This window comes from Marmota marmota, unplaced genomic scaffold (genome assembly GCF_001458135.2).
Source record: "Marmota marmota marmota unplaced genomic scaffold, marMar, whole genome shotgun sequence".
Taxonomy (NCBI): Eukaryota; Metazoa; Chordata; class Mammalia; order Rodentia; family Sciuridae; genus Marmota; species Marmota marmota.
Genome location: NW_025999913.1, coordinates 13258157 through 13276516, shown reverse-complemented (window position 1 = coordinate 13276516; position 18360 = coordinate 13258157). Strand labels below are relative to the sequence as shown.

At 42.9% G+C, this 18360-nt stretch overlaps 1 protein-coding gene across 3 annotated transcripts in view; it reads left to right on the top strand.

Annotated features, from left to right (window-relative positions):
* The first annotated feature begins 6 nt into the window (after positions 1 to 6).
* The window catches only part of Kif13a (kinesin family member 13A), a 178683-nt gene continuing 160329 nt past the window's right edge, over positions 7 to 18360 (top strand). For all 3 annotated transcript variants that reach the window (XM_048799835.1, XM_048799834.1, XM_048799833.1), the window contains exon 1: positions 7 to 163. In XM_048799835.1, coding sequence (XP_048655792.1) covers positions 105 to 163 — 59 coding nt within the window. In that variant the 5' untranslated portion in view covers positions 7 to 104. The remainder of the gene's footprint in view (positions 164 to 18360) is intronic.

Genomic DNA, 18360 nt, shown 5'->3' with positions numbered 1-18360 from the left:
CTCCCGGGACCGCGCGGCGGCGGGAGGCAGCGCCGGGCGAGGTGGCGACGCTGGTGTGCCCTGTGCTTTCAGAACTGGAACTGAACACCAAGTGCGTGGTGGAGATGGAAGGGAACCAAACGGTCCTGCACCCTCCTCCTTCCAACACCAAACAGGGAGAAAGGTGAGGCGCGTTCCGCGAGGGCGGGTGGGAGGACCCAGCTCGCAGGGTCCTGCAAGTTTGAGCCAGGAAAACGGGAGTGCGCCTTCCTATTGTTAGAGGGCGGCTTCAAGTTTGTCTCACGCTGCCTTTGGAAGCGGTTGCAAGTCCAAGTTCCTCTCTTCCCTCTGTTTCCCCCACCCCCGCCGCTGCCGGTTCCCTCCCCTCCCGAGCGTTGTCACTCAGAGCCGGCGCTCCGGCCACCGCCAGCACCGGTCAGCTGCGTCCCCGTGGGCTTCTCGGCAGGCACTCCGAGCTAGGGGGACGGGTGGAACCCTAGGATAATTAGTTCAGTGGCCACATTTTATGGATAAGAAAACTGAGGCCTGAAGTGGCCAGTGACCAGCCCACGGCCTCCGTGGCACCCAGCGCCCGTGATTCTTTCCTTCTGGGCTTCCTTGGGCAGAATTGTTTAGGGACATTGTGTGTAAGATGGGGATTGGGAGGTGGGGGGCGGGGGCTAAAGCAGAAACAGTCTTGTAGGATGCAGGCTCAGGCTGGACCATTTAAAATCTATTTTTTTTGGTTGGTGTTGAGTTGAGATAATGCCTGAATGTAATGCGCGAATTTTGATTTTCAAGGAAACAAAAGTAGAGCCCTGAACTGTGTAGACACTGGAGGGATGTTTAAAAGGGGGCTGCATTTCCTAGATCGCAACATATTTGCATTTGAAAAGTGGTAACTGTTGGATCCTTATTAATTCTGCTGTGTTCCATGCAGTACTATGGGAAAATGCCCTAAAATAATTTGAATATTTGGCATTTTTCTGGTAAGCCCTGGAGAAGAAATGTGTTGGAATTCATTCAGTATGGCAATTCAGTAGCTTGTAAAAAAAAATATCAAAGAAAAACCGGGATTCTACCAAAATATTTCCTCTTGGAAATGAGTATGAGTTTGTTTCTAAAAGTCACCTGTTGATTGATGAGCTACAATGTAGTGATTTTGCTCTTAAGAGGTTTTCATTGAAGAGAGGCTCTGAAGTAGTGTTTGTTACTTTATTGCTAGAGGAGGCAGCTGCTCCTATTCAATAATAATGTGGTATCAGGCACCCTTTAGCTAAATTGAGGGAATGACATTATGAAAAGGTAAGATTAGGATTCTTCACTTTTTTTTTGTTGAGCCTAGCAATTTTTTTTATCTGATTTGACAATATTTTGCTACCCATAGCAGATTCTTATGGTGATATTAAATAGCTAGATTAAATTTAAAATGTTATGTTAAATACTTTTAAGTAATGGATTTATCCTTGGGCTGTATTTTTAGATGCATTTGAAATATTTTTACAGTATTTTTAGATATAGCAGAGTAGATAATATGTTTCATGGTGATAGTAAGTAAACTAAGTTAAAATATTTACATATTATGTGTCTTCCTACCCCCTGAAAGTCTTCCTACCCCCTGAAAAAGGATATTGTTTTATTATTTCAGAGAAAAAATATTTTTTTGGTGGCTCACATTCTTCAAGGCAGTCTGGGAAACAGGTCTAACATTTTGACTCCTGTATTTTCCGCTTATCTTATCCTAGCTGGGGTGGCACCTTCTCCTTGTCACTCTTTCCATAAGGAGCACTATTGTTGGTTACTATTTAATGAAATGAAGCCGTGTCATTTGTGCAGAGAAACAGGCTTAATTTTGTGGATAGAATTTGTAACTTCAGACTGTGCTAAATAATCAGTTGATCATTTTGGGGACTGCCACATTAGTCACTGATCAGATCTTTTCAGTAAAGATTTCAAAGGTGATTTTGGTATTTTTTTCCTTTGGCTTTCTTACTGGGACAGCCCCTGTCTGGAGCTGTGAGACTAGCATTGAAATATGGGTGCTCTCATTCATCCTTGTGACGCGTGATGCTTTGTGTTGGTGGATGGGCCCTTTTGGTGGGATTCTGCCTGTGTCCTGGCCATTCCATTTACGAGCAGGAGAGTCAGCCCACTACTTGTAGATGCTACTTGAAGATGAAAATTACCGTCTTTGCATGGACGAAGACACCAAGTGCATTTTGATTTTCACTATGCAGCTTGGTTCATGTTTCTTCAGGGAGCTTTCCCTTAAAGCAACAGTGCTTTTAAAAAATAGAAACAATTACTCCCTTGGGCTCTAGGTTGATTAATTGCAATAGTGCTTCATGTTATATTTGCAATTCGTTTCTATCATTTGTTTTTGGATAGAGCTCCGGGTAGGGCAAGTGTGAACCAGTTGTATACTGAGAATATTTATTATTTCTCATACCTAGAAATCCAAGTTTTAAAGTATAAGAGGTCATTACATAATATTGGCCAAATTGTGTCAGGTTGAGAATTACTGTTTTTCTGAAAGTTGCAAGAAAACACCAATGCATTAGTCACAAGTGGCAATTCAGAGTTACTGGGTGAAAGTTTTCAGTCTTACTAGCAAGAGAAAGTGAGAATGCATTGACTTCCAGAAAAAGAAATAGGCTTAGCTTTCTTAATGTTCCCCCTTTATGGAATCAAAGGCCAGACTGCTTAGTTAGGACTAGAAGATCAGAGGACTTCTGAGGGTAAAGATGTTTGTTCTGGTGCTGAAATTCTAAGATTGTTATACATGATGTAGGTCCAGGTTAATAGTTGACTTGAACAGTAAGAGACAGGAGTTTGTTTCTTAAAATTCTATTGCCTTGCCATTCAGGAGCCATTTACAGAGTTCATATGGATATTATGCTTGGCACAGAGTATCCAGAGATAACTGCAGGTCTGCTGCCTATTCCAGAGGTTCTCAACTTGAGAGTTGTGGGAAGAAAGAGGAAAAAATACTTAAAATACAGTGTGGTAATTACATGGGCATATACTTTTGCCATTATATGTACCTTATCATTTGGACATTGCCTGCTTTCTCTCCTGTCCTGCCCTGAAGGCTTCGAGCTTCCTGAAGGCAGGTACCTTGTACCCTTTGTGCCCTGTATCCCTGCACAGTGCCTGGCACAGAGCAAGCGCTCAGCACCTTTCTCCAGAGTGATGTGAGCACTGGAGAAAGACTAGGCAAGCCCCTTAGGTTCTGCAGCCTGCAGAGACAGGTGGCATTTGTGCTGGTCTTGTGCAAGGTGGGGTAAAGTCCTTTGTGGATAAAAGTGAAAGCATGCCTGCCAGATTACTTCTGGGTGATTATACCATGTGAGTATGAGTGTGGGGTGTGGATTAGGATGTGGAAACAAGGCCATTTGCTGGTAGGTGGTATGTGGGTGGGGGGGAGACGGATGAGAATTCCTTATGTGCCCGAGTGTGTGAGATAGAAAGTGAAAAGTCTTCCACTCACTCCTGTTTGTCTCCTCTACTCTTCTCATCTTACCTCTTCAAAAAAAGCATCACCAAAGCCATCTATTTCTCATGAATTTTCTTGCCTTTATAGTCTATATTGACATACATATGCAATAAGTATAACTTGCAAGTATATAGATGAATACATACATATGTATATTGTAACAAATACTTTTGTTACTGTTCAATACTAGCATATATAGAAGACTTACTCATCCTTTCTTATACCTCTTATGGATGATCTTTGTTTTTCTTTTTTTCCCCTAATGCTGGGGATTGAACCCAGGGCCTTGGGCTTGCTAGGCAAGCATGCTACCACTAAGCTATGCCCCTAGCTCCATAGTGGTAGGTTTTGTTTTGTTTTGCTTTGTAAAATATAGATCATTAGCCTCAGAATCTGATCCTTATAACTTTTGGAAAGTGAAGCTTTATTAGGAAGAGCGCATGATGGAACTTGCTTTCTACAGGAATTTGTCATTATTTTATGTAAGTGAATTGTAAGGTGAGCATCTAAAGTAAAGTGTGTATTGAGCCTAAATAAGAAGAAAATATTGGGCCTAATACGGACTCTTAGTAGAAGAACATCAGTTTTATACTTCTGATTTTCTTCCACACTGCGGGGTGTGCAGTGTACCTTACAACCTCTGTGAGGAAGGGTCTGGTGGGAGAAAGCGAACCCTTGGTCACCTGCTTGTATATTTTCTAGTTTATACCTTTGTGTTTTTATTTCTAGGCTGACTTCACTTGCCATTCCAGAGTCTTCTAAGATATTTCCTCCTGTTCAAGGGTCTCTGTAGATAGGCCACAAATTTAAAAATTAGTGAAAGTCACACAAAATTAGAAACGTAAATCACCTAAGAAACAGTAATATTCCACGTTATCATCAAATCATTTTCAGGGACTTTAGTTGTTTTCTGTGTCATTACTCTTCTGTCTGGCTTTATTAAAGTAAAGGATATTTAGGGTTCACTAATATAGAAATATGCATTCTTCAGGTTTGTCATTAGTGGGATTTCAAGGAGTATCACAATCAGATATTTTTATTAGCTGTCAGTGTCTTCAGTTTGTTTGAAAATAAATGTACATGGAAATCTTTTTTTAAAAACAAGTTTTAAAGCAATTATAATGCAGTATAGAGTGGTTTGAAAATTATTTTGATATAGTCTACGATTCAAAATGCCTTTTACATTTTGAAATAAACCCTATATGTGTGTATGTGTATTTTAAATGTTCATGGAAGTATAGTCTTAAATATACGCAGTGTCTTTCTTATTTTCTGTTCTTTTCTGTTCATTTAAAACATGATAGTTGTGCTGTGTAATCCGTGACTTGGGATGCTGAGGCAGGAGGATCACTAGTTCTAGGCCAGCCGCAGCAATGTGGTAAGGCCCTGTCAAAAATAAAAGGGTTGGGGATGTGGCTCAGTGGTAAAGCGCTCTGGGTTAAATCCCTCGTGCCAAAATAAAACAAAACAAAAAGATGGTTGTGACTTACCTGTGATTTCACAACCCACAAATGAGTCACAAGTGGATAATTTGAAAACACAAGTTTAGTGGGTAAGAGTTTGGGCTCTGTTTTTGTTTTGTGTTCTCATTTTTTTTTCCTTTTTAAATTAGAGTGAAGTGTAAAGTCATAATTTATAAAGTTTATAAAGCTCTATAATTTGTAAATATTATAGTAAAAAAGAAGAAGAAGCAGCCGCCTTCTCTTTATATCTTTTCTCCAGAGGCAACCAGCCATTTTTGGTGATTTTTAGATCATTCGTTTGGAATTTCCCTCCCTGTTTCTGAAGGAGATACTGGTAGTGCTACATTTTTATTTGATTTTTCTACCCTGCCCCAGAGTCTTTCTCTTTCTAACGTCTGGCACCTTTGGTTGGATCCGTATCTGGTGTTTATGTAATTTATATTGACCACACAGAACACTGTTTTCAGTTGGACCTTGTCATCTTCCCTGAATGATCTTCTTGTCTTACGAAACTTTTTATGTTCCCTGGAGTGGACAGTTCTTTTTCTTTCTTTAGTCTGCCTGTTTCTCTGGGTACTTAGGAATTCAGCAAACTGTTGGCCTCTTGACCAAAGCTGCTCTCAAGACCTGCCCCCTGGCAGGTGTGCTCTGCAGGAGGTCAGATGGGAAGTCTCTCCTCCGCCCTCTGACCGGCTTCTTTAGGGACCCGGAGCAGCTGCCTCTCCTCGGGCTCCCCTTCACCCTCATTCTCCAGGTTCCTTTTACATCCCTGTGGAATCTGCTGCTCCTTGTCTCCCTTTCCTTCTTTCTTGGTTTTGTAGACTTGCTCTTGGGGATCTTCCTGAGATGGCGTGCTTGGGGCGGAAAGTTTTTTGAACACTTGACGGTATCTTCATCCCACCCACTTACCTCATTGATAGTTGGAATGGGTATCAAATTTTGCTTTAAAGACATTGTTCCAGTATCTCTTATCTTTCAGTGATTCTGCTGAGAAATTATTTGAATTTCTAATCCTTTGGATGCCACCTGGTTTTTTTCCTCTTTGGAGTCTGTGGAAGAGTCTTTACTCTCCTATTGTGTGAAGTCATGGTGGGCCTTTTTGGTGTTTGCTGTGTGGTACTGGATGGGAACTGAATTCAGGGCCTCGTGCAAGCTAGGCAAGGGCTCTACCACTTAGTTACATCTCCAGCCCTTTTCAGATTTTATCTGGAGTCTTGCTGGGTTGCTGAGATGGACCTCAAATTTGTAGTTCTCCAGTTTCAGCCTCCCAAGTAGGGGTTATAGGTGTGTGCCACTGTTCCTGCTAAAGAGCTTTGACCTGGAAACTCATGTTCTGACAAAAATTCTTGAATCATTTTTTTTAACAGATTATTTCCTCTTTATTATCTTTGTTCTTTTCCAGAACACATATTTGGACATGGTGTTTCCTGAACTGGACCTTTCGTGGTTTAATTTTTTCCTTTCTATTTCTTGTCTCTCTGTCCTGTCTTCTGGGACATTTCCTTCCTTTATCTTCTAACCTCTATGTTTAATTTCTCTTTTCTGCCATTATATTTTTTAATTTCTAAGAGCTCTTTTTCTGGTCTCTGATTTTTTTTTTTTTAATAGCATTCTATTCATGTTTCTCAGTTGTGATATCTTCTGTCAAAGGACATTAATGATAGTTTTCTTTGAATAGTCTGCTTTTTTTAATTTTTTTTCTTTTTCCTACAGTGCACAGTTTTGTTTTTTGGAGTCTCTTTTATGTTAAGGACTTTTCTCAGATGTAGCAATATCTCAGCCAGGCTCCGGGGGTTCTGCAGGGCAAGGGCTCTATATTATTTATTTTTGTATTTTCAGTACTTAGATTCAATAATTTCCAGCACACAGAAAACATTTTGTAAATTCTCTCTGCAGTTACTGTTTATTATTATGATTAAAAATGCCTGTCAAATCCCTTTTCCATTTAACTTGTAGCAATAAAAATAAAAGAAATGATTTCCTTTTTCATAAGAGGGATAGATAAATGCTAGAATTGAACATAGTTGCTGCTGTAGATAGCTCTCAATTACCCACATTCATGAAGGTAATTAACTGTGTTAGGACAAAATGCTGGGAGTGGGGTGCAATTTTTAATCATATTTTTGCACCACTGTTGCAAAAACTTTAATTAAGAAGTTGTTTTGTCCACTTTAAGAGGTGTGTATCTGTTGGGCTGGGGGAAAATGTCATAAGAAATTTTTCTAATGATATCAAGTTGGTTACTTACCATCCTACCATTTAGCTTTTTCTGGTAAAATCTAGTAAGAGAGAAGTAGAAAACGTGGAGTGTTTCAAGTTGGCAGTAAAATTACACTTGCGGTGCATTCATGTTTTTAGGAAAATTCATAGACCCAGATTTCTTTCAAATAGTGGCATCCCGAAGACTCCATCATTTTCAGAATTACACAAACCAAGTCACCTCTTCTCAGGTCTTCCCCAGAGTCGGGGCAGAGGTCTGTGTGTGTCTAGAGTGTAAAGGAGTTTTCAGAGTGCTACCTGCAAAGGAAACGAAAAGCAGAGATGTCAAGGAGACTGGCAGAAACACTCAGATTACTTGGTACCTTGACAATGAAAGAAGTGAAGTATATTGGCAACAGAGCGGTCCATAAAGAAGAAATGCTAAGTTTTATATTAAAACAACCAAGAGTTGATTTATGTGAGATTCAGGAGCTGTCTTTATAAAAGAAGATCACTTTGGGAAATTTACACTTCCAAATGTGCAAAAATATTTCTCCTTCTTGGAAATCAAATGGAAACTAAACACATGCAAAGATGTCTGGTTTTCACATCTTTAAAATTTGTAAAATAATGCATAATTCTGATGTTTGATTGTAGACCTAAGTTTCAGAAGGAGAAGTACAGAGGAGAGTCTTCCCAGACCCTTAGGACTAGAAGAACCTGGGAGTCCAAGCCTGGGCTTTGACTGAACCGAGTGGCAACTTCACGTCACTGTGAGGTCAACGCTCAGCATGTCATTGATGAAGTAGAACTGGTTTACCAAATTATCCTTTCAAAGGATTTTTCACATCAAAGCACAATTGTATCTTTCTAAAAAATTGCTTCAATACTTTTTTTGATACCAGGGAATGAACTCAGGAGCACTTAACCATTGAGTCACATCCCCAGCCCTTTTTTTATATTTTTATTGAGAGACAGGGTATCACTGAGTTGCTTTGCATCTTGCTGAGTGCTGAGGCTGCCTTTTAATTCATGATCCTCCTGCCTCAGCCTCCTGAGCCACTGGGATTATAGGTATGCGCCACCACACCTGGTGCTTCAATACTTTAAAATGTTTTTTGCCTGAATTACTTTATAAGGAGCATGGCAGAGACATAAAGGGGAAGAGGAGAGCCCTGGTCCTACCAAGCCCAAGAAAACAATCATTCTGAATTTTCCTCTGCCGCCTTCTTGTCCTTGCCATGTAATGTAAATATTTGTGTGTAGAGTTTCTCCCATTTATATTGTGTCATGTTACATAGCTTTCAGAGTTTTAACTTTCATAATTGAATGTAGTCTGTTGAGTCTCCTAATTGGTAACCATTTCCATATTGTTAGACCTCAGGGCTTTTTCTCTTAGCAGTTATAAAAACAGCCTCTTTTCAGAATCCATGCTTATTAATTGAAAGGCAAGATTTCTTCTCAAGCTTGTTAACCCAAAAACCTGTGTTTGAAATTCTATGACAACATAGCTATTCTCTTTTGCTACAATGAGGCTCAAAGTTGATGGTTTCTACATTTAAGACAGAGAGGACATGGAAAAGATGATTTTGTGGGGGCAGTAAGAAGACAAGCTTCTATCAAGTCCCTTTCTTTTTTAACTTGCAAACTTGAGTGTGCTTGGGAATCAGGTGGCCCTCATTCAGTAGGTCTGGGGTGGGCCTTGAGAATGTGCATATCAGCCAGACACGGTGGCGCACATCTGTAATCCCACTGACTCAGGAGGCTGAGGCAGGAGGATCTTGAGTTCAAAGCCAGCCTCAATGACTTCAAGACTTAGTGTGGCCCTAAGCAACTCAGTGAGACCCTGTCTCTAGATAAAATACAAAATAGGGCTGGGGATGTGGCTCAGTGGTCAAGTGCCCCTGAGTTCAATCCCTGGTATCAAAAAAAAAAAAAAAAAAGAAAGAAAGAAAAGAAAAAGTGCATACTAGCCAATTCCCAGGGGATGCTGGTGCCTGGTGTAGTGCAGGACCAAACTTTGAGGAACTGATCTAGACTAGCACCATCTAATAGCATTTTTGCTGATGACGGAGATGGTTCTCTATTTCCACTGTCCAGTGTGGTACCACTAGCTTTATGTGATTATTGAGCACCTAAAAGCTGGCTAGTGGGAATGAGGAACTAAATTGCAGACTCTACTTTTCCATTAATGTAAACAGCTGCGAGTGACAGGTGGCTACTGCACTGAACAGTGCAGTTTTAGACAGTGGTTTTCAACGTTGGCCACGGTGTTACAATCACCTGGGACTGGGTTCCACCCTTGCAGACGCTAGCTTAATTGGGCATAGTGCACTTTGGACACTGGGGTTTTTAAAAAGCTTCCTGAGTGTTCCATTTAACGTTGCTTAACCATTCCAAAACTCAGCAGTCTAAAATAACATTTTCTTAAGCCCATGGATTACTTCTGTGGGACAGGAATCTAGATGGGGCAAAGTAGGTATCACTTTTCTCTGCTTTATCATGTCCAGAGGTGTAGCCACCTGATGACCTGGCCAGGCTGCGTATCCAAGAGCATTAACAGCTTCTGCAACTATCTCTGATCCAAAAGACTTAATTAAATTATACTTCTTTTTCTTAATTCACAGACTTGGCACTTGATTCTCATGAGTGGCCAAGATTGAAAACCCAGTTTCACAACTTAAGGGCCAACAAGCCAGGTGTGTCTAATTAAAATGTTATTTATTTTTACTTGAATGGGGGGTGTACTGAGGAGCTGGGTACTTGTCTGTCCTTTTACCTGATATTGACTTATTGGGAAGCACAGTTTCTTTTTCCAGTTAGCCTTGTGGGCTTAGTTCCTGGCTTCTGGTGAATCCCTGTGGTCCATGCAGATGACGGGATCTGGGCCCAGGAGAAGCAGCATGCTGTGGTGAATGAGCCGGAATTCAGGGTGCCGCCTGGTTCTGCCAGTGTCGTGGACTGTGTCTTTGAGCTGACTTTGGATGGATCGCTTTAGACTCTTAAGTTTTCCCATCTTTAAAACTGAGAGCTGGACTAGATGATCTAAAAGCCCTCCCTTCCTCCCCGAGTTCTAACATTGAGATTTATCCCAATTTACTTACACACAGAGTTCAGTCAAAGTAGATCACATCTATAAGGACTGCAGGGGGTTCCAGTTTTCTTCTTGTCAGAGCATTAGGGGAACCGGAGAGGACAGCGTGGCTGGTCTTGGGAGGTTCGGTTAGCCTCAGTGGCTGACAGGAGGGTTGAAGGTGTCAGGTGAAATAAGACAGCAGGACTCCAAGTATCTGAAGTCGTTATCAGCTAGCTGGTGGCTGGCCTGGGTTTCTCCCAGGCATTATGCAAGCTCCTACCCCAGGCACGTTGCCTGGAGGATGGTATAAAAGCCGTTGGATGTGGAACCTTTTAGTAGTCTTCCTCTAACATGTTGTACGTGTGTGTGTCCAGCGTGGGGGTTGGCCGGTGGGCAGTGATTTCTAAGCTTTCCTGGCAGCCGTCCCGCTGTGTGTGGGGGTGGAGAGATGGCATTTCCAGAGCTGTTAGCATAGCTCTTCCTCCTGTTTCTGGGTGTTCCAGCACAACCTGCCCAGCTCCAGTTGACCCCAGGGTTCTGTGTCTTTCTGTGGGGTGAGCTCTGGTTTGTGTGTGTCCTCTTGTCCCCTGACTTCTGGAAGCGCAGTGGAGTTACTGATTCCACGAGGCCCTTCAGAGTCTGGTCTGCAGGTGTGTCGAGGAGTTTTGCTGCTGTCAGCGGAGGCCAGAGGCCTGGGCAGAGCATCTGCTTGCCATTCCCTGAGGGGAAGAGGCTTCCTGTTTTAAAAGACAAGGGACAGGAAGGACGCCTTTGAGGAAAGGGAAGCTTCGGCCTCTGCCTCTGGCTCTTTGTGTTGTCTGGAAGAGACACTCCCTGGACGGGACACCCACCATGAGTGACCACAAACATCCACATGCTCAGGCAGGGAGTCCCAGAGGAGTATCAGGAGGGGCTAATGATGGTGGACTGCACAGGAGTTTTTTGTTAGTAGATTTTTCCCAAATTGTGGAAGTCATGTGTAGTTTGTGGAAAAGATTAACAAGCCTTTAAATATACTTATGTTCTGGCCAGGCACACCTGTAATTGCAGAACTTGGGAGGCCAAGACAGGAGGATGGCCTCTACAACATAGTGAGACCCTGCCTCAAAATAAAAAAATCAAAAGGGATATAGCTCAGTGGTAAGGCATCCTTGGGTTTAAAAAAAAAAAATCTACACACACACACACACACACATACTCATTTCCAGGGTTTATTAAAACAGTGCTCACAATTGATGCTTTTTGTAACCACCTATCTTATCAGCTACACAAAATATGCAAAGAGATTTAGCTGAATTTGAAGTTTTGGTGGGAACATTTTAAATTGTAAGGTTTTAAGTGGAATAGGGTTTTGGTTTTGTTTTTCCTATTTATTCTCTATCCCTAACTGCTTCTATTTATATAGTTAATTAAAGTGTGTTCACTGTGCAAATTGAATGGAATGGTTCGGTGGTTGCTGGTTACATGGTTACATTGTCACGTTGAGAAGGATCCTCACAATTACTGTGTCAAGGGTGGTGTTTTGAGTAAGGAGGGAAGAGTGTGGTGATAGGGGAAGTTTATCAAGTTCCTGGTGTTGAATTTGAGCAGCCTTATTCAGTTTTAAACATCTGCTTTTGAAGCTAGAATTACGGTACAAACGGGTAACTTTAGCATGGTCATGCCACTTGCAGTTTTCTGGAGCCTTGAAGCAGGCCTGGGTTGAGTAGTGTTCCTTTATTCAGGATGACAGCTTAGTCTATGTTTTCATAATGAATTATGCAGTGGAAATAAATTTTCCAAAATTGCTGGTCTACTAGAATCCTAAGGGACTTTTTTTAAAGTTCTCTAGCTAGGTTATTATTTAACTAGTTTTCCCTAGAGTGACTTTTAGCTACCCTTGCTCATTGGTTCCCAGACTTGAGAATTTAGGGAATAGGGGGAATATATACTTGGATAAAGAGTTTTCAGCTTCTTTTCAATGTGACCAATAAGTGAACTAAAATAAGAACACCACTGTATCTTGATACCTCATTTAATAAAGGACCTTCAATACCAGAACAGGAGGAAGGATATACAGAATTTAAACATTGGATACTCTTAATCTTATTAAAAACGTAGCAATTTCCCCCTTTCCTGGGAATTGATGGAAACATTACCACAGGTGACCCCTGAACTGTGAAGTGTGATTGGACGCCCTCGGTAGCTCTGATGTCTAATATTCTATCATCTGCTAGAGTTTTGAGCCTCCTGAACTTTTTTGATCCTTCAGGTCAACCCGTATCATAAATGATTAAAGAATGCCCCTTACGCCCATAAAAATGGACTCCCTGGCAGGTGGCACATGCCTGTTGTCCCAGGTACTTGGGAGGCAGAGGTATGAGGGTCTTTGGACCCAGGAGTTGGCAAATATTCTGGGCAACGTAGTAAGATCTGTTTGCTCTCTCTCTCCTTTTTTTCTTTTTTTTTTTTATATCAGGGATTGAATCCAGTGGTGCTTAACCCCTGAGCCACATCCCCAACCCTTTTTAATTTTTATTTTGAGGCAGGGTCTCACTAAGTTGCTTAGGGCCTTGCTAAATTGCCTGAGGCTGGCTTTGAACTTGCCATCCTCCTGCCTCAGCCTCCAGAGGTTCTGCGATTACAGCTGTGCACCACCATGCTCGGCCTAAGCCCCCATCTCCAGGGGGAAATAAAACCTCAAGAAAACCAGTCTCCCTTATTTGTTTAAATGGCAGGTTAGATCTTCATTTTCATAGTTTGGTATATTGAAAAAAGCCTTGCCAATCTTTTAAGAATTTAGCCCAAATAAAATTAAAAAATTTTACATATTGTAAGTTATCATGGTCAGATTGAGTGTCGCTTATCTGAAGTGTTTGGGATCAGAAGCGTTTTGGTTTGACTTTTTCAGGTATTTTTTCTGTATTTGTAAATATGTAAAGAGATATCTTGGATGGAATTTGAGTCTGAATATGAAATGCATTTATGGTTCATATGCACCTTCCACACACAGCTTGAAGGCTATTTTATTTTTTAAAATTTTACTTATTCATGTATGATGTTGAGACTTGAACCCAGTGCCTCACACATGCCAGGCAAGCACTCTACCAATGAGCCACAACCCCAGCCCTCCAAGGCCATTTTAAATGGTAGTTGTCTTGTGCTCTGGATTTTGGCTGTGAACCATCATGTGAGGTCAGGTGTGAAATCTTCCACTTGTGGCATCTTGTAAACACTCAAAGTTTTAGATTTTGGATTTCAGATTTTCAGACTAGGAGTGCTCAGTCTGTATCTGAGTCCCAGCATTTACACTGGAAGAAGAGGAATTTCACATTTGTCTTTTGCAGTGTTTTTTTTTAAGACATCAGTGGGGTATAAATAACTTGTTTTATAAAACACTCTCAAATGATATTGCAGGATTACATAATGGCCAAGAGCGTGGACTGGGGAGATAAGCTGCTTGAATCCAAAATTTTGGGCAAATCCGTTAACTCTCTGTGCCTTGGTTTCCTCATCTGTAAAACTAGAATAATGGAAGTCCAGACTATGTAGGGTTATACGGCTTGTCCTGGTGCCCAGCATCTAGCATGCACCAGGTGCTGACAGAGTTATCCTTTTTACTACCTGGGACACTTGCAGATTGCTGACTTGGCTTTGTGTTTTCATATTGCTTCTTACTTTTAAGAAAGGTTTTAAGAAAGGAAGTTTCTTTTTAGTATCGAAAAGCAGCAATTAAAAAAAAAAAGTTTTCAGAATTTTGTTTTTGAGTCCTATGACTTTCCGGATGATTTTTGGGCTCAGTGGGCATGTACAGTGGGGTGTACATTGTGAAGACCGCCTTTGGGGTGCCAGTCAAGCCCTTCTCACTGCTCGGCTGCCAGGAGCATAGGGACACTGCTTTGCTGAGATGGGTGCCGTGGATTTTTTTCGAGAGGGAAATTCTCTGGAGCAGGCAGGTGTTCACCGGTCTCTCTCTGGCTGTTTGGCCGTCATTCATTTGGGTAAAACATTTACATCCAGAATCGTATGTGGATGTCTTTGGGAGGTAAATGTACTTGACAGAGGTTTGACATGTTATGGAAAGTGTGGGCAGGAAGAAGGGGGCTGGAGGTGGGTCACCTCGGTGGGCACAGCCTGCCTGCTGTCCTGGGTACTTGACACTCATGTGAAGGAGCTTGAAGCCTGTGTTTGCTTTCCTCTTCTTCCTTCCATCTTGGACACTCCTCAGGAGCCCTGGCTTTGTAAATAAGGGAAGTACAAGCATCTGGTTCTCCGATTTGCCTCTCCCTGCAAGGAATGGAAGGCAGGACGCTGGAGAGAGGAGTCAGGGATGAGGACAGGACTGCATCTTGAAGCTCTTGACTTCCAGTCCCTCCTCACAGCCGGCTGGGGTGCAGGAAGGTCCAACAGTGGCATATTGTAAAGCGTGTGAGGTGTGCATTAGGTCGTCTTTGATTTTTACACTGGAAAGAGACAAAGCCTTTTACTTGTCGAATCATCCTTAGTAATTAGGCAGCTATTAATCAGCACAGGTCAGAGCCTGTAGGAAGTATGACAGTATGACTCTGAATGCCTAGGAGCATTTGTACGTCGTCAGGATTCTGAGAAGAGATTCATTGACTCGGAGAAAGTGAATAGACTTCAGATCAGTTACATGCTTCCAGTAGTTTGCCTGGTTCGATTGCCATTTTTTTTTTTTTTTTTAATATTAAAGTATTAAATGTAACTCAGTCCTTAACTTCAACTGTGGGACTCTGGATAGAGCTGGGAGTTAATGACAGGAAACTCCTCCCCAAACCCCTCAGTGACTAAATTCTTCCTAGTGGTGTCAGCGACAGGTCCAGGTGGGAGTAGTGAGCACACATAGTTGTGACCATTTAAAAGCCTGGTGTCCCCTCCCCTGCGTGTGGTGGTGCCCTTTCTTCGTCTACATGGCCCAAACCTGAATAAGGCACCACAGTGAGTTCTATGCTGGGGAAATCTGTGCATTGCAGGGGTCATCACCCCGAGAGACAGCAGGCTCCTTGAGGGCAGAGCCCCTCATGTTATTTAGCATCTATTTTTTCCCCTCTTTTCTTCTCTCAGCAGCTAACATGTGTGGTGTACCTGGCACGTGGCTTCTAGATGTTCCATGATGGGATGCAATGAAAGATGGAGATAAATGTCTCCAGAGGGGTTCCTAGGAACGGGAGTCTGGTGGAGTGTTCCTCAGACTTCCTACCTCATCTGTTGTGGTTCTGCGCTTCCAGGCTGGGCCCTGGGAGACCTCTAATTTCTGCATTAGAGTATTACATAATGACAGGCTCCGGGGCCTCCGCGTGGCATTTTTGGATCACGGCAGTACAAATGTAGCTCTCCATCCTCACCACTTTGACTGCCGCTGCCTTGGGCTGACGGTCAGAGGCTGTCACGGCTCTGCACTACGTGAGATAAGCAATGGCTCATCCAGCCAAGAATCACCCAGTCCTTGGCAAAAGTTGGCCTTTTAAACATGAGCCGCATAACCCACCGGGCTGCCTCTCAGCAGCTCAGAGTTCTGAACAGGTAACTAGTGGGAGAGAATTTTGTCCTAGATGAGGACACGTGATCAGGAATGTTTCATTTCCTCCAATGCTGGAGCTGATGACTGCCCCCCAGGTGATGTGTCATCCTAGACCCGATGGGTGGGCCTGCACCAGCCTGCCACCCGTGTGTGTCCTTGTGAGCCAGAACAGGAGGTTCTTCCTATTGTCCTGGGAAGGGAGGTGGGAAGGGGTGGAGAGGAGGGAGAGATGCTGGCTGGTGCTGGGCCCCTCCCTTTGGCTGCACCCCAATCAGTTGCCTGTGAATCCGGTGCTGGTCCCCTCGCTCCTCCTCCTCCTGGGGAGGAAGGGCCTCTCTGGGGCTTCCCTCCTCTGGTCTTCCATGGCGGTCCTATGGACTCTCCATCTCCCCTGTGCCCCTGTGGCAGCTGTCCCCGTTTTATTTTCCCCTCTGCAGCGCGCACATCTAATGATGCTCCTGAGTTTGTTGCTGCCCCAGGGAGCATTTGGGCAATTCTCCACGTGCTCATCATACTGCACGTTGGAATGGAGGCCCCAGGAGAGTGGCATTCTGCTCCTGGGGATGGCTTTGAATTTATTGTATTTCTAAGTAAATTTGCAGATTTTATTGTCTTTTAATAAAGTTTACTTGTGACTTTGAAGACGTCACAAGTAAACATTTACAAACTTTATTTAATAAGCACCTGTTTAACATTTACTGGTGACATTTCACAGCGATTACCAGGTGTCAGCTGGTCCTAGTTCCATAGTGGAGTCTCAGCTCGGAAGTCTTAGCAGGAAGGCAGAGGACTCCTAGCTGACCTCCTGAGAGCAGGAGACCTTCGCTGTAGGTCTTTATTTGGGAATTAAAGATGGGCAGCTTTAGGAGATGGTGGCCCCGCGTTGTGTATGGTGGGGTATTTCCTGACTTTGGAGATGAGTGACCAGGCACCCTGGCTCCTGGAACCCACAGTCTTAGGGAAAGGCTTCCATTAGTTTTCTTTCCCTAAAGACAAGTTTTAGCTTTCCATCTTTGAGTGAATGAATGTGAGATGGGTTCTTTCTGTCTTCCCTTATTTACAGAACTTTCCAAATCACAAAACAGTGAATAACATCATTTTTTCTTGTACTTTTGGTATGGTTTTTGGGTACTGGGGATGGAACCTGGGGCTTCTTGCATGCATTAAGCACCTACTCTTCCTGATCTACACCTCTGTGCCACCTTATGATTTTTTAATCAAAATGCTTAAGTGACTTTTTTAGGGACTTGCAGCTAACATTTGCATGGCTCAATTTCCTCATGTAGGGGAAGTGAGAACCACATTTCCTTCCTTCTCTTTTGAAATCTTAAGTAACTTTTTTCTTTTCTTTTTTTCTGTACTGGGAATTGAACCCAGGGATGCTCTACTACTGAGCTACATACTCAGGCCTTTTTATTTTTAACTTTGAGACAGTGTCTCACCAAGTTGCTGAGGCTGGCCTCAAACTTGTGACCCTAGCTGGGCATGGTGGAGCATGCCTGTAAGGGAGGCTGAGGCAGGAGGATTGTTCAAAGCCAGTCTCAGCAATTTAGCGTGTCCCTAAGCAACTTAGCAAGACCCTGTCTCTAAATAAAATATATGTATTTTTAAAAAGGGCAGGGCATGTGGCTCTGTGGTTAAATGCCATTGGGCACAATCCTTGGTACAAACAAAACAAAACAAAAGCCAAACTTGTGATCCTCCTGTCTCAGCCTCCTGAGTTTCTGGGATCACCAGTGTGCACCGTCATGCCTGACAACTTTGGTTCTCAGTATAAGCATGATGTCCTTTTTCTGTTGAACTCTTGAAAAATATAGATTAGAGGCAAAATACAATTTGCTCATTATTCTGTTAACATTTTGCTTGTTCCCATTTTTCTGTGCATACTGTTATACTCCTGAGATGAATAACTCTTAAAGTTATGAAAGCAGCAATTATATATTACCTCCAGGTAGTAACACTGTCCAAATATTCACCACACTAAGCTCAGCTAAACGCCTAGTCCAAGTCAAGTTCTGTCTCTTCGAGGTTTTCTTCGTCTGTAATATCTCCCTTCACCACCCTTTCCCTCTTCCCAGGCTGCCTTTCCCCCGAGCAAGGGTAGGTGCCAAGAGGGCTGTAATGCCCACTAACCTGAAGGCGTCCTTGGAATCTTCTTTCCCTAACGGAGGAAGCAGCATTAGGAGCACAGACTGGGGCACCCCTAGGTGTGGATTTCTCGGGGTGGTGGTGGGGAACCCGTGGGCAGCTTGACTTGCTCTGCCTGCCTTTCCAGCTCCGGTGAACCCCCAGTGAGTGTCATTATTTCCCCTGGGGCTTAATTATTATTAATGCAGCAGTCGGGGCCATGAGATGAGACCGTGGGGTGATGCTGAAGTAGCAGAATGCACAGTGAGACTGGAATAAAAATACTTTCTGACGATTTCTCTGAATTTCCCGATGGGGAGGAGGCCCCCTGAATCTGTGCCGGCACCTGTTGGCATCATCAGGCCGATATCGGGTAGGGCTGGGTGGGATGCAAGAGACCCTCCTCCCTCTCCTCTCTGCTAGTGAATGCACAGATTGTCGTACTTGACTGGTGAGAGTCTGAAGTGTTTTTTTTTTTTTTTTTTTTTTTTTTTTTTTT